The sequence below is a fragment of the Erpetoichthys calabaricus genome, chromosome 10 (genome assembly GCF_900747795.2).
Source record: "Erpetoichthys calabaricus chromosome 10, fErpCal1.3, whole genome shotgun sequence".
Lineage (NCBI taxonomy): Eukaryota > Metazoa > Chordata > Cladistia > Polypteriformes > Polypteridae > Erpetoichthys > Erpetoichthys calabaricus.
This window is the reverse complement of record NC_041403.2, coordinates 104,861,539-104,876,288: the sequence shown is the minus strand read 5'-3', so window position 1 is coordinate 104,876,288 and position 14,750 is coordinate 104,861,539. Positions and strand designations below refer to the sequence as shown.

The 14,750-nt window shown below is 38.6% G+C and overlaps 1 protein-coding gene across 3 annotated transcripts in view; it reads left to right on the top strand.

Annotated features, from left to right (window-relative positions):
- Positions 1 to 14,750, top strand: part of elmo2 (engulfment and cell motility 2) — a 137,489-nt gene that overhangs the window by 50,651 nt on the left and 72,088 nt on the right. For 2 of the 3 annotated variants that reach the window (XM_051932860.1, XM_028811693.2), the window contains exon 5: positions 3,270 to 3,310. In XM_051932860.1, the coding sequence (XP_051788820.1) occupies positions 3,270 to 3,310 (41 nt within the window). Of the gene's footprint in view, positions 1 to 3,265; positions 3,311 to 14,750 lie in introns of those variants that run through there. The other variant, XM_051932861.1, reaches the window with a different exon arrangement.

Here is a 14,750-nt window from a genome sequence, read left to right as displayed (position 1 = left end):
ATTAATCAAACAATCTACAATGACCTAACAGAAATTAAAACATTAATTAAAAATTAACCATCACACACCAGTAAGTAGCAAAGGATCTTTCAGTCCCACTCAAACTGTTTCTCCACCATGCTACCACCTGGCCTTAAATAGCTGGCACATTCCCCAATTAAAATACTCCTGGGTCTTTGTGCCCCTGGGCTACACTTTGATTGATAACTGTTTGTATGTTGCACTCTTTGATGTTTTGAGCTGAGTACTGCTGCTGCACCGGCTGTCATGGGCTTTACAGCTTTTTCATATTCACACACACACGTGATTTTCAGGTGTTTAAAAAGATTAGTGGTGGTTCCACCTTTAGACACCACAGCATGACAATATAATTTGCAGATTATTATTTCTTGGATAAAATCAGAAACTCTGAAACCAAGCCAATTTCAAATAACTGAGGACCTTTATTATGAAGATATGACACTTTCCCTTTTAAAAAGAAAAAAAAAATTCTGTGATTTTTTTTTTTGTTACTTTAAAAGGTGCTTTCAAAAATATAATTGTTTCCTCTTCTAGGAAACAAAATTATTTACTTCTCTACACGACAGGAGCTAAGGCATACAAACAAGCAACGGCAGGAGAGCAAAAACAAGCTCTGTTCATAAACTGATTTTCAGTTCTCTGTGGTTTATCGTGCATGCTCAAGGGAAATACAATGTGCACTTCAAACTGAGTTCATGCATATGCAAAAGCATGTTAATTAGTTAACTTTATAAGTTCTACATTGTCGACCAAGCTAATTGGCTTCTACATGTGATCAGTTGTAATCATTCTGATTAATTCAGCATAAAAACAGCTATTCCTGGAACATTCCAGTGCTTGGAAGTGTAACTGAAGGCAAACAACTATGAATGGAAGGCACTGTCAAAAGATCTCAGGGATTGAGTTGTGAAGAGGCACAAGTCAGGAGATGGATACAAAAAAATTTAAAGGCTTTATCAGTCCCTGGGAGCACAGTAAATTCCATAATCAAGAAGTGGAAAGTGTTTAGTACTACTAGGACCCTTCCTGGATTAGCCCATCAATCCAAACTTGATGGAAGAGCAAGGAGGAAACTGGTAAGAGAGGATACCAAGAGACCTATGGCAATTTTGAAGCAGTTACAGGATTTTTTGGCAAACTGTGGTCATTGTGTGCACAACCATATCACAAATGCTCCACAGATGTGGCTTATATAGGAGGGTTGCAAGAAAAAAGCCATTCCTCAAGAAAGGCCACATTAAGTCTCGATTGAGCTTTTCCAAAACACACCTTGAAGATTCTGAGGCCAAATGGAAAAAGGTGTTATGGTCAGATAAGACAAAAATTGAACTATTTGGCCTCAACATCAACAGGAGTGTTGGCCAACATGCCAAACCATATATCTGGCAGAAAAACAATACAGTTTGCCATCCAAGAGCACTATTAGTCTTATATAATGGGATAATATGATATTTGCCATTCTCCAGTTCTTTCTAATATCCTCCTGAGGGAAGTGACTTCCTAAAAATATGCAACAAAGGTTCATACAGTATATTTACTCATTAATCTTTTTAAGTACTCAAAGATAAATATTATCTGGTCCGGATTTCAACTTATTTAATCTAACCATTACTTCTCCCACTACAATTTTCAAATCACTCAGTACCTCCTTAGTAGTCCCTGTTACCACTGGAAGGATATCCACTTTCTCACATGTGAAGATCTCAGAAAAATGCGAGTTAAGAGCATTTTCTATTTCACTCTCTGTTTATTTTAATTTCCCTTTACTATTCCACACACACTTCACCTCCTCCTTGACTGTTCTTTTACTACTAAAATACTGAAAGAATCTCTTTGGGTCATCTTTCGCCTTATCGGTAATATTACTCTCTAACTGCCTTTTAGCTTCCCTAGTATACTTCTTAATGGCTTCCTTCATGCTCTCATATTTCCTATGATTTGCATTGGAGTTGTTAGTCTTATACCCCTTATACAGCTGTTTTTTTTTCCTTTGCAGCTTCTTTTTACACACCTTATTAACCCACCACAGAGCTTTTTTTAATTTCCTACTAATTCCAATTTTTGGGATGTACCTATACTGCATTAAACATTTTTAAACCCGTTCCACTTTTCCTTGGCTGTCTCTGTACTTAAAAGCTTATTTCGGTTTTAGACTTTGCTGCATCTGTTCAATATTTGCCCCACCAAACTTAAACAACAGTTTTAGTCTTTGCAGTTGCACTCTTGCATAACACTAAGAATTATGTTATATTATGGTTACTTGACCCTACTGGTCTAATCACCTCTACGCCCTCAATTCTATCGTGATTATTACAAAATGCTAAATCTAGACAGGCTTCTGCCTGGGTCTGTGATTTAACATGCTGTGTTAAAAAACAGTCACTGATTATGTCTATAAATTTCTGCACTTGTACTTCTCTATTTACAAGGTTATTCCATTTAATATTTAGGTAGTTAAAGCCCCCCATGATTGTAATTTCCTCCTATAAACTTTCCTCTTTAATATTACTAAAAAGATGTGCTTTAGAATTACTGTCTGCATTGGGGTGTGTATATAACAGTCTTAAAATAATGCCTCTTTCCCTAATGCTTCCCAGATGAATCCTCACTAAGATGTGACTCATCATCCAACTGAATAAGACATACATTAAAATTCTATTTGACATTAAAGGCAACCCCCTCCTTTTCTGTTCTATCTGTCCTTCCTAGAAATGTGTACCCTCTATATTATACTCATTGCCATCTTTGCTATTTATAAAGGTTTCTGTTATTGCTTTAATATTATAATTATGCTCAGCTACATACAACTTCAACTTATCTATTTTATTTTTGATACATTTAACATTAAGGCAAGCTATTTTTAAAGCAGTGACTCTGCCTGCTACACCATTGTGCATATTCACTACATATTTACAACAAATCTGTTTGACTTTCCTGTATATTTTTAATTGTGTGGCAACTCAAATAATACAGTAAATCTGCCTTTAATGTACTTACCAGCTATTTTAAAAAATCCCCTTCCTCATCCACTCAAATACTGTATAATAATTTTCAAAATTTGCTGTGTGTGCCTAGGTTGATAGATAATTGGATTTCGCCTGCTTTGAAAGCTGCAAAGAATGGAAAGATTCAGACATTGTTTTAGCAACAGATGATGGTGCTTTCTTCCTTGTAAACCTTTTTCGTTCTTGTTTTTTTTGTAGAAAAAGTTTCTTCCTTTAACCGCTTTCTTTCTTCTTTATTTTCAGAAAAAGCCCCTTTCTTCAATTATCCGAGAAGTCTGTGATGGGTAAGAACAGTTCATGACTCTTGCTTAATTTTTCTAAGTAGTGTATTTGACTATTGGTTTATCTGCTCCTCAGGATTCCTACCCACATAATTATCCTATCATAGACTGTGGCATTCAACATTGTACTATACTTATTAGCAGCAGAGATACAGAAATGATAAACTGACCTTGAATTCAGAAAATGAAAGCTGTCTACTCTGAAAAGAAATAGTCCCTGCAAAAACAGTTTTAATTTTTACCTCCCTTTATTCATACATTATCTGTAGCTGCTGTGTCTAATTCAGGGTTGTAGATGATGGACCTGAACCTTACATCATCAGGTGCATGCATATGGTCCTGAATGATTTGTTAATGATTTTGAAAGGGAAAGTCAATTTGTTTACCCAAGTAGATTGCAATTAATGTGTTATGTAATGGACCATCTTGATAAAAATAGGAAAATTCTGCAGGTTTTAGAAGCCAATGTGTGTAAAACTTTTAAATGGGTTAAACCCTGTAAAGCTTCTAACCCAGGCAGAATCCCACCCTGTGAAAGCATGCAACACCCAACTGTCACAGGTGTACACTGACAACTTCACCTTGTCTATCTTTATGTATGGTGCCACAGTGTTTTAAGAAAATCACAGTTGTGTTTGTGCCAAAGAAATATGCTGTTTCTTGCCTGAATTACTATTGACCCATTGTGTTAACATCTATGATGATGAAGTGTCTGGAGATTTGTTATGATCCAAGTTAACCACAACATCCCTGCTGCTCTGGATCCACTACAGTTTGCATACCAGCATAACAGATCTCTGGATGATTTCATTTCCCTTCTCCTGCACACTGCTCTTGGTCATCTGGAAAGGAATACCACCTATGTCAGGATATTGTTCATTGACTATAGCTCTGCCTTCAACACCATTGTCCTTTCCAACCTTGTACTACATCTCAGACACCTTGGTGTGAGCAGCTCCTTTAATGGCTGGGTGTTTGACTTCCTGAGTAATAGACCCAGGTTAGTGAGCAGTGGCAAAAATAACTTCCCCTTGCTGTTTGTGAACTCTGATGTTCCTCAAGGCTGCTGTCTGAGCCCACTGCTATACAGTCTATTTATCTACAGTATGACTGTGTAGCAAAGCATGAAGGCAACAGCAACATCAAGAATTCAGGCAACACCACTGTGATTGGCCTCATCAGCATCAATGATGAGGTTTACTACAGGCAGGAGGGAAAAGACATGAGGGTAAGGTACCATAATAGCAACCTCTCCCTGAATCTTGACAAAACAAAGGAGATCATTATTGACTTCAGAAAGAAAAAAGGCAATCACACTCCACTCCATATCCATGGCTCCCCTGTGCAACAACTTCAGGTTCCTGGGTGTCCATATCACCAACGGACTTTCATAGTATGACAACACCACGTGTATACTGATAATGTTTCAGCAAAGGCTCTTTTTTTTCTGAGGAGGCTCATGGGCTTTGTGGTGCAAAACAAAACCCTAATCAACTTGTAATGTTGCACTGCTGAAAATATCCCAACTGGATGCAGCATGGTATAGCTAGGGAACCTGAAATTCCAGGATCATAAACTCTTCCAAAGGACTGTCCCTACAGCTTTTAAAAATTTGGGGCTGACCTTCCATAGCTTCATACCATTTACTCAACCAGATGTCTGAGGAAAGATGAATCTATCATCTTGATGACAGCCACCCAACTCGTCTCCCGTTTTAATTTCTACCTTCTGGAAATCACTACTGGAGCCTCACCACTCGCTTAACACACTTACATCAGGGACAGCTTTTCCCCCTACTAGGTCACTGAACTCCCAGTAATCTGATCCTATCTGCCTTGCACTACGTACTATATCTACAGTAGCTGAGGTTTTATTCGGTTACTTTTATGTATTCATACATCACTTCAGCTGTGCAACAAAAAATTCACTGTGATCCCACAGTATATGTGACAATAATGATCTCTAACCTTCAAAGATGTGTTTCCTTTTAATTTAAATATTTTGAGGAGAATTAGATTTTAAGTGAAGAGGGTGTATCAGTTGGATGAACTTGTCTGAAGAAGCAGTGAGCCAGTAAAATAGATTCATTACTGAAATGGCATGCTTCCAAAATAAAGAGAAATTTTCACATTTTTACAAAAGATATATTGTTAAATATTACGATTAAATTTAACTCAGATCACTTTAGAAAGTGATTTATACTAGGCTGTTGACAAACTTTTGAAAATTTCAGTTCATGACAAGGAAGCAGCTGTGATCATACAGAAAACAGACAGAAAGTCAGTGTATTTTGAAAGAGTTATTACCTCTTCAAATGACAATATTCACTTTTTCAGCTTTCTGTTTTAGCATTTTATACAGTATTTTAATTGATGTATTAATCAAATTTTACCAAAGCAAAACTGAATATGTTGCTTTCCAAGAATTAAATCACTGAGTAAATATTACAATTATGTTTTTTCCTTTAAGATTTATTTGTTGCCATTTGACTTTCTCTTTAGCCTGTTTCACACTGCAAAATGATAAAAAAAAATGTATGTTCTTGATATACAGGTGCTGGTCATAAAATTAGAATATCATGACAAAGTTGATTTATTTAAGTAATTCCATTCAAAAAGTGAAACTTGTATATTAGATTCATTCATTACACACAGACTGATGTATTTCAAATGTTTATTTCTTTTAATGTTGATGATTATAACTGACAACTAATGAAAGTTCCAAATTCAGTATCTCGGAAAATTAGAATATCAGTTAAGACCAATGCAAAAAAGGATTTCTACAAATGTTGGCCAACTGAAAGGTATGAAAATGAAAAGTATGAGCATGTACAGCACTCAATATTTAGTTGGTTCTCCTTTGGCCTGGATTACTGCAGCAATGCGGCATGGCATTGAGTCAATCAGTCTGTGGCACTGCTCAGGTGTTATGAGAGCCCATGTTGCTCTGATAGTGGCCTTTAGCTCTTCTGAATTGTTGGGTCTGGCGTATTGCATCTTCCTATTCACAATACCCCATAGATTTTCTATGGGGTTAAGGTCAGGCGAGTTTGCTGGCCAATCAAGAACAGGGATACCATGGTCCTTAAACCAGGTACTGGTAGCTTTGGTACTGTGTGCAGGTGCCAGGTCCTGTTGGAAAATGAAATCTGCATCTCCATAAAGTTCGTCAGCAGCAGGAAGCATGAAGTGCTCTAAAACTTCCTGGTAGACGGCTGCGTTGACCTTGGACCTCAGAAAACACAATGGACCAACGCCAGCAGATGACATGGCACCCCAAGCCATCACTGACTGTGGAAACTTTACACTGGACCTCATGCAACATGGATTCTGTGCCTCTCCTCTCTTCCTCCAGACTCTGGGACCTTAATTTCCAAAGGAAATGCAAAATTTACTTTCATCAGAGAACATAACTTTGGACCACTCAGCAGCAGTCCAAAGGCAAGACGCTTCTGACGCTGTCTCTTGTTCAAGAGTGGCTTGACACAAGGAATGCGACAGCTGAAACCCATGTCTTGCATAAGTCTGTGCGTGGTGGTTCTTGAAGCACTGACTCCAGCTGCAGTCCACTCTTTGTGAATCTCCCCCACATTTTTGAATGGGTTTTGTTTCACAATCCTCTCCAGGGTGCGGTTATCCCTATTGCTTGTACACTTTTTTCTACCACATCTTGTCCTTCCCTTCGCCTCTCTATTAATGTGCTTGGACACAGAGCTCTGTGAACAGCCAGCCTCTTTAGCAATGACCTTTTGTGTCTTGCCCTCCTTGTGCAAGGTGTCAATGGTCGTCTTCTGGACAACTGTCAAGTCAGCAGTCTTCCCCATAATTGTGTAGCCTACAGAACTAGACTGAGAGACCATTTAAAGGCTTTTGCAGGTGTTTTGAGTTAATTAGCTGATTAGAGTGTGGCACCAGATGTCTTCAATATTGAACCTTTTCACAATATTCTAATTTTCCGAGATACTGAATTTGGGACTTTCATTAGTTGTCAGTTATAATCATCAACATTAAAAGAAATAAACATTTGAAATACATCAGTCTGTGTGTAATGAATGAATCTAATATACAAGTTTCACTTTTTGAATGGAATTACTGAAATAAATCAACTTTGTCATGATATTCTAATTTTATGACCAGCACCTGTAGATATAGATGTACTGAGCCTCAAAGTAGTTGAGTTTAATGAAGCTGCATCTTTGAAGAGTTCCCCCATCATATTTCAGAGAAAATTAGCCTACTTTGTGAGCAATGTTAATGATTTCCTTTTTCCTAGAAATTTCTATTTGTCTTTTAAAAAAGGTGGAGCAATGTTAAGTTAAATAGATAGATAACTCTTGAACTGCCTACGTTTCCAATATAATGAATGTTGTTGAAAATAGACAGATTTTAGTTATATAACAAGTATTTGAACATTGTCCAATAATATTGTTTAAAGGGTAAAAAGTACTTAATATATTAAAATATCATAATGAAAAATACACTGCACTGCCTCAGATTCCTCCACCAATAGATGGACAGCACAGTCTAATATGGTAATATTCTTTTTTATGCTTTTATTCATGCATTTACTGGAAATTCTTCATCAAGATTTTAGCATTGCAGGGACTGAGAGGTCCTTTGAAACCCACAAATAAATCTTTCAAGTTGCCCATGACTGCAAAGTATATAGGTTGTCATTGTAACTTTTAAAATGTGTTAAAGTTGGAAAAGAAACCTTAACGTGCATAGATACAAGGTTATGTAGGAAGAAGAAACCTTTCTATTGTTAAAAACATCTATATATATAATTCACTAAGCCGGGAGACAAGTAGCCACCCATGGAAAGCACGCCGGAAGGGGCGTGGATTCACTAAACCGCCGACAAGTAAGACGCCAATGGCGCACGCAGGAAGGAGCCACGCCCACCAACTCTTTGTCCATTGGATATGACGAAAAAAATCACAGAGCCACGCCCACCAACTCGGACGTGACGCCTCGGAAAACATGCTGTCATTTCTGTTTGTCTGTGCCACAGTCCACTTGCAGCTCTGAGCCACGTTGACTTTTCATTAGTGAACCTCAGTGGAACCTTGGTTCACACAGAAGCAGCGCCAGAGAGAGACAGAGGCACACACAGGCAGCGCGAGAGGGAGAGCCATGCACACACAGGCAGCGCCAGAGAGACAGAGGCACACACAGAGGCAGCGCCAGAGAGACAGAGGCACACACACACACACACACAGAGGCAACGCCAGAGAGAGACAGAGGCACACACAGGCAGCGCGCGAGAGAGAGCCACGCACACACACAGAGGCAGCGCCACAGAGAGACAGAGGCACACACAGGCAGCGCAAGAGAGAGCTGCGCAATCCTTTAAAACTGAAGTTAAAACACAATGAAGGAAGCAGTCTTTTAAAACCAATAAGCCCTGTGCCTCTTTTTCATTAGCGTCTCACCTGCTTCAGGCCCTGCAACAGTCGAGAAGCTCTCTCTACAGCTGACCTTCTCTGTGCCTGACTCCACTAATGTCAGTCGCCTGATTAAAAATGGCCTTTTGAAGGGGAGCTATGGACCCGCTATACCACAGGAACACATTGCCTTCGAGCCTGCTCTCGCTCACTCTAACGTACCGGCTTTCTCTCTCTCTCCTCACTCGCTCACACACTGCACAGGGGAGAAATGCCCGAAGCATGAGTCTGCCAGGAAACCGTTTCAGCCACACTTCCACGCCCCTCGCTACACTGTGAGTGCGATGATTATTTATTTAAAAATGGGCTTTTGAAGGGGAACTGTGGACCCGCTATACCACAGGATCACCTATGACATTGCCTTCACATTGTTTTCCTTTTATTTATGATCCTGTTGAGCAGATCAGACACCCAGGCAAACAACATTGAATAATCAATAGCTGCAACCACTTTGCCCGCCCCAACTCCTCACCTGAGTCGGTTTCGTCTGTGTTCAGCAGTGTTTCCCAAACTCGGTCCTGGTGAACCCCTGTGGATGCAGGGTTTTGTTCCAACCAGATTCCTAATCATTAATGCCGGTGAAACTCATCCGGGATAAGTCGGTTTTTCAAATGCAGCCGTGTAGCAGATTAGTCTAGGAGGATGTAATAATCCGAGATGAATGCGCGCCCTCGCGCTGAGTGAAGAGCCAATATATATTGAGTCTAGAAAACATGATCAGCAAGTCTTTGATAGGCTGCAACAAAATGATGAAAGAATGGGCGCATTTTTTTCACGCAAGCTGAGTGGGTGGGTGTTAGTTAGTTAATTAGCAACTCGAAGGATTTCAAGATATAATATACACAAGAGGTAACACTGCAAAAGTGGCCCAAACCAGAAAAGACAGCTGGCAAAAAGTGGCTGACAAATTAAACGCGTGTGCATTGTACTTACTGAAAGCAGCGTTACGGATTTTGCAAATGTTCATTTTTTTCCCTCTGCTTAAAAAACATTGAAAAAGCGGCGCGGATTGGTTTGCAGCGTGTAAAACAGTTTGTTTGTTGCGGATAATTTGCTATCCACACAGGGAGGAACCGGGAAGCGAACCCACAATCTTCCACTGTCTCCTTACTGCAAAGCAGCCGTACTACTACAGTGCCACAAGCCAGTTAAAGAATGCACCGGGCCACATGTTCATTTTTTCCCCTGTGCTTAAAAGACATTAAAAACTGTTTCTCAACTGTGACTCCGGAACAACTCAGTACGCGAAAAGCGGCCAGAACCGCAAACAACAATGAAAACTCTACGTGACTCACAGGTAGTGATGGGCCACTCAATACTCAGGTTTCGACACTGTGTCGAGCTTTCGAAGCACTGCAGATTTTAATACTTGATCGAATAATGACATCTGTGATTTAAGGATTTCACATTTTCTTCCTCAAATGTGCTTACCTATATCATGGCAAAGTACAGGGATAACCCTTTATTTTCTCTCTACTCCGTTTTAATTAAGACAGACCAAAGAAGACATTTAAGGCTATTAAATGTGATCTCAAGAAAAGATCAGGGTTAATTATAATACTAATAACAGGAGCGATTATAATGATACAGTGCAAAAGTAAATACTAATTGAAAGAGCCGGGAATGCATGAGGTGAGGCGTCTTATTTTGTTTAACTCTTGCTATCATATAGTGCATTCTGCCTGTCGGCGTTAGTTATATTTATATTTTTAGACATCACACACTACAAGCTGCTGACGAACCCTTCTCTTCGTTGTCAGTCTGTAGCTACGAAAAAATAAAAGCAATACGACTTTTAACAGACGTCATTGAAGTGTATCATAAGTTTCTGTAACGTTAATGAAAATGGCCAGGAGGTGTCACGAGATACGATTTCCGACACAATTGCTTCAAATGTGTTGATGCTTCGTGAGGCTTCACTCCATCCATCACTACTCACAGGTTACTGAACGAGAAATCAGCAGACTAGCATGACGGATGGGGCGTAATGGACGTCCTTCCCCTCTCCTCTGGATTTTTCAAATGTTAATTTTTTTCCCTGTGCTTAGAAATCATTAAAAAAGCGGCCTGATTATGGTACGCCGCGGGTTGGCTAGTGTTTATTAATTATTTAAAAACAGATCAGCAGCAGTGTGATTTAAAAATGTGTGGAGTTAGACTACTGTATAGTTACATGATCTATAATAATAACACCTGCCGTATAAATGCCAAGTGTAAGACTTAAAAATCTACACCCAAAACAAAAGTAAAATCTATATTCTGAAATTGTAAAACAAGTTACAGAATAACTCCTACTAAAAGTGTGTGGAAATGTAAACGTATGGATATATAAAAATGAGTGAGGATAGGTGGTTGTTATTCAGCACACCAGTCACACAATCTGTCTTATCACTTTCAGCTGTGTTGCCCTTTTTATTATAATATGTGGCACTTTTAAAGTGTGTTTCTCATGTGGACGGGTGAATAATTTCAGGTACAGTCTAAAAAGTACTAGTGTGCCAAGGTAAATGCCTCTTTTGATTGTCTAATATACAAATCAAAATTCAGTGCTCGAGGACACAAAAATCAAAACAAAATAAGCAGCCTTCTTAGCCAGGAGAAAAAGGCTTTAAATCTTCAGAGCCGGTCCGTCACTGTGAGTTCCGTCCTTTGAGTAAGACCAGGTCCAAATAAGACACCAACATCATTAGGTATCAGACCTTTATAGCCCTGATGCTAAGAAGAACAGGGTTATTTTCCCCCAAAGGGGCATCTTCTTCATGCTGCAGCAGACAGTGCCTCCTCTCGCCCCACTGGGGTATTGCATACCTGTGATGAGCCAGGAGGATATTCCTCTGATGTACATGTGTGACACCTAAGAGATAAAATTGTCTCCTGCTTTTGAAGATGGTTTTGGCAGATTTGGATTATGAAGATTTAGCTTTTATATTATTTTCACTTTGTTATGCTACATTTTGGTGTTTACCATGATGCCATTTGTTTTTCTTTGGGTGCTGCAATTTTACAGTGTTGTCTTCAAGATGCAAAAGTTTGGTTTCTAGAGGTTTGCTGATAGTATAAAAAACAACATCTTCAATGGCATAGTGACATCCAAGGTTGTGGATAGTCTGTAAAGCAAGAGATAAAAAGTCTTTTTTAGTGATTGCTTTCTGGCCATCTGTTTAGTTTACTAACCTTAGCTTTGTGTTTTTGTTTTGTCCCAAGTGTTTTGTTTAGGTTTTTTTTTTGACTTCCTGGTGTTGTCTTTCACTAGCCTTTTTGACTATGTTAGCCTCCCCAACTTTTCTAAATCTAATCTAAGTCCTCTTGTGGCTTGTCACTTTCCACAAGTTGTGGCAGAACAGCCCTGGTTTAGTAGTCTGATATCAAAGTTAAACAAAATCAAGTATATTACCAGAAAGGCATCCAAAGTTAATAGATTAGATGTAAATGCTAAAAAAAAAAGGTGAGTCTTAGAACCACCCGCTGGACATTAAAATATGTTAGCTATGTATTGGCCTTATTTTAGGAGTGTGCTATAGACCCTCTAGTGCAGACAATCATTTCAGTACAGATGTTTTTAACAATGTTAAAAAGGCAAGTTTATTGCAGGCTATTATAGTCATAGGGGACTTTAACTACCCAAATATTAAATGAGCTGTCTTTGGAAATAGTGGAGTACAAGATCAGCATTTTTTTACATAGTCAGTGACTGCCTTTTAACATGATACGTTAATGCACCAACACTTGGAGAAGCCTGTCTAGATTTAGTATTTTGTAATAACCAGGTTAGAATTTAGGGTGTAGAGGTAATTGAACTGCTATAATCAAGAGACCATAATGTAGTACTATTCTCAATGTTTTCGAAGAGCACGGATGCAAAGATTTAAACTGTTAAGTTTAACTTTGGTAGGGCAAATATTGAACAGATGTGGCAAAGTCTAAAAAAGATAAACTAGGATAAGCTTTTAAGTGTGGATATAATCGAGGAACATTGGAACAGCTGTGGTGGGCTGACGTCCTGCCCGGGATTTGTTCCTGCCTTGTGCCCTGTGCTAGCTGGGATTGGCTCCAGCAGACCCCCGTGACCCTGTGTTAGGATATAGCGGGTTAGAAAATGACTGACTGACAGTAGAACAGATTTGATAAGGTGTTACACATAATGCATGACAGGTACATCTGAATAATTGTAATTAATATAAAAAATTTTTAAAAACTCACTTGGTAAGTAAGGAGAATATAACCCTAAAGTATTTAATAGTATTCTAAATATATTGTATATGCTTGGTATCCCAGAAGCTTGATTACTGATAATATATTTACATTCTTCACACAGCTTTGCTTCAAATATAATAATCTTACATCCATCCATCCATCCATTTTCCAACCCGCTGAATCCGAACACAGGGTCACGGGGGTCTGCTGGAGCCAATCCCAGCCAACACAGGGCACAAGGCAGGGAACCAATCCTGGGCAGGGTGCCAACCCACCGCAGTAATAATCTTACAGCAAAACATATTTTCTACTTACATGTACGTTAGAGATTTGTAAATTGCTTTAAGCTAAAATGAGAGGATACTTTTCCTCTCTGTCTTTAAAGTCCTCACAGTAATTTAGAGACTTTTAAAAGAAAACGTAAAGTGAAAACAAGAGAGAATTCAATGATTAAGGAGAATCACAGATCTGGGCAAGGGCACAAAAACATGTCAAAGGCATTGAACATTCCTTGGGGCTCACTGCAGTTTATTGTACAGGGTCGAGACAAATACCAAACTGCAGCTGCCCCTTCTGGATCTGGCCTTCCTCAAAAACTTTTCAGACAGCAAGAGTAAATCTTAGGGTAGCTACTGAAAGACCAGCTTTCTCTGAAAGAGTTGCAGAAGTTGGAAACCATAATTAAAGCCTCTTCTTAAAATGAAAGAAGCTATAAAGCATTGCATATTAGACTCCTTTTTGGGAAAGTGGCATGAAAGAAGTCCTGATTTAAAAAAAAATTCTATTCTTGATCATGAAATATCAGATATGTGGAGTTAAGTGGAACTATTTGATGTTAATTGTAAGCAGAAAATGAGGAGTATACACCAGTCAGTACGGTGTTGATAGCATCTCTTTGTGGAGCGATTCTTCAGTCAGTTTTGTCACGACTGACACAGAGATAAATCTGGTACCAAAATCTTTTACACTTACAAAATGTGTTGGGGACTGAATATTTTTTCATGACATTTTAATTGCATTGCATTTTTGAATTGCACCCCATTTCAAAAACTCACTGAAAAGTATAAAAGTATTAAGTGATAGACTATGCAGTCTAAGCAGTAACTAATTACTAAAGACTTCCTAGATTGCTTCATTTTAATTGGTATTCTAAACAGAATGATCTACCTAGAAGTTCTACAAAAAATGACTACATTATAAATATATTAAAACAGTGTAATGAGTATCAGCACACAATACAATTTTCAGAGAGCATGCAGTTTTTTTTCTTATTTCACAAATAGCAAGTATAGAAGGAATAAATTGGAAAGAAATCTTAAAGAAAAAAAATTGCCCTCAACTAGGACTTCGTGTTAGGAACCATTCAGGAGGAAACTTGTTGATTGCATCTTTTGTTTTCTCTTCAGCAAATGCTCGAAGAGGGAGCATCCTGTTAGAGCAGTCTAGTAAGGGACAGTGCCCTAAGCAGAGGTTGTCAGCAAATGGTCAGAGAGTAAAGATAAAAGTCTATATTTATAAAGAATTGAATTTACATAACAGTGCTGAATTAATGCTTACATACCCTGATTAGTTTGTTGGCTTGCACCATCTGAATATTTATTCTGATTGCTGAAAACACCTCATGTCTTTTTTAACCAAAGAGCATAACCAGCTTACATATCAAAAATAAAAGTCTCATTTCACTATATTCTTGGTCCTTACAATACTTTCAGATACTTCTTCAGTTCCTGTGTACGTGACATCTGCAGGTCTTACTGGGTACATGATTGTCAGCCAACCTCTTGAACCATCACCCAGAACCTT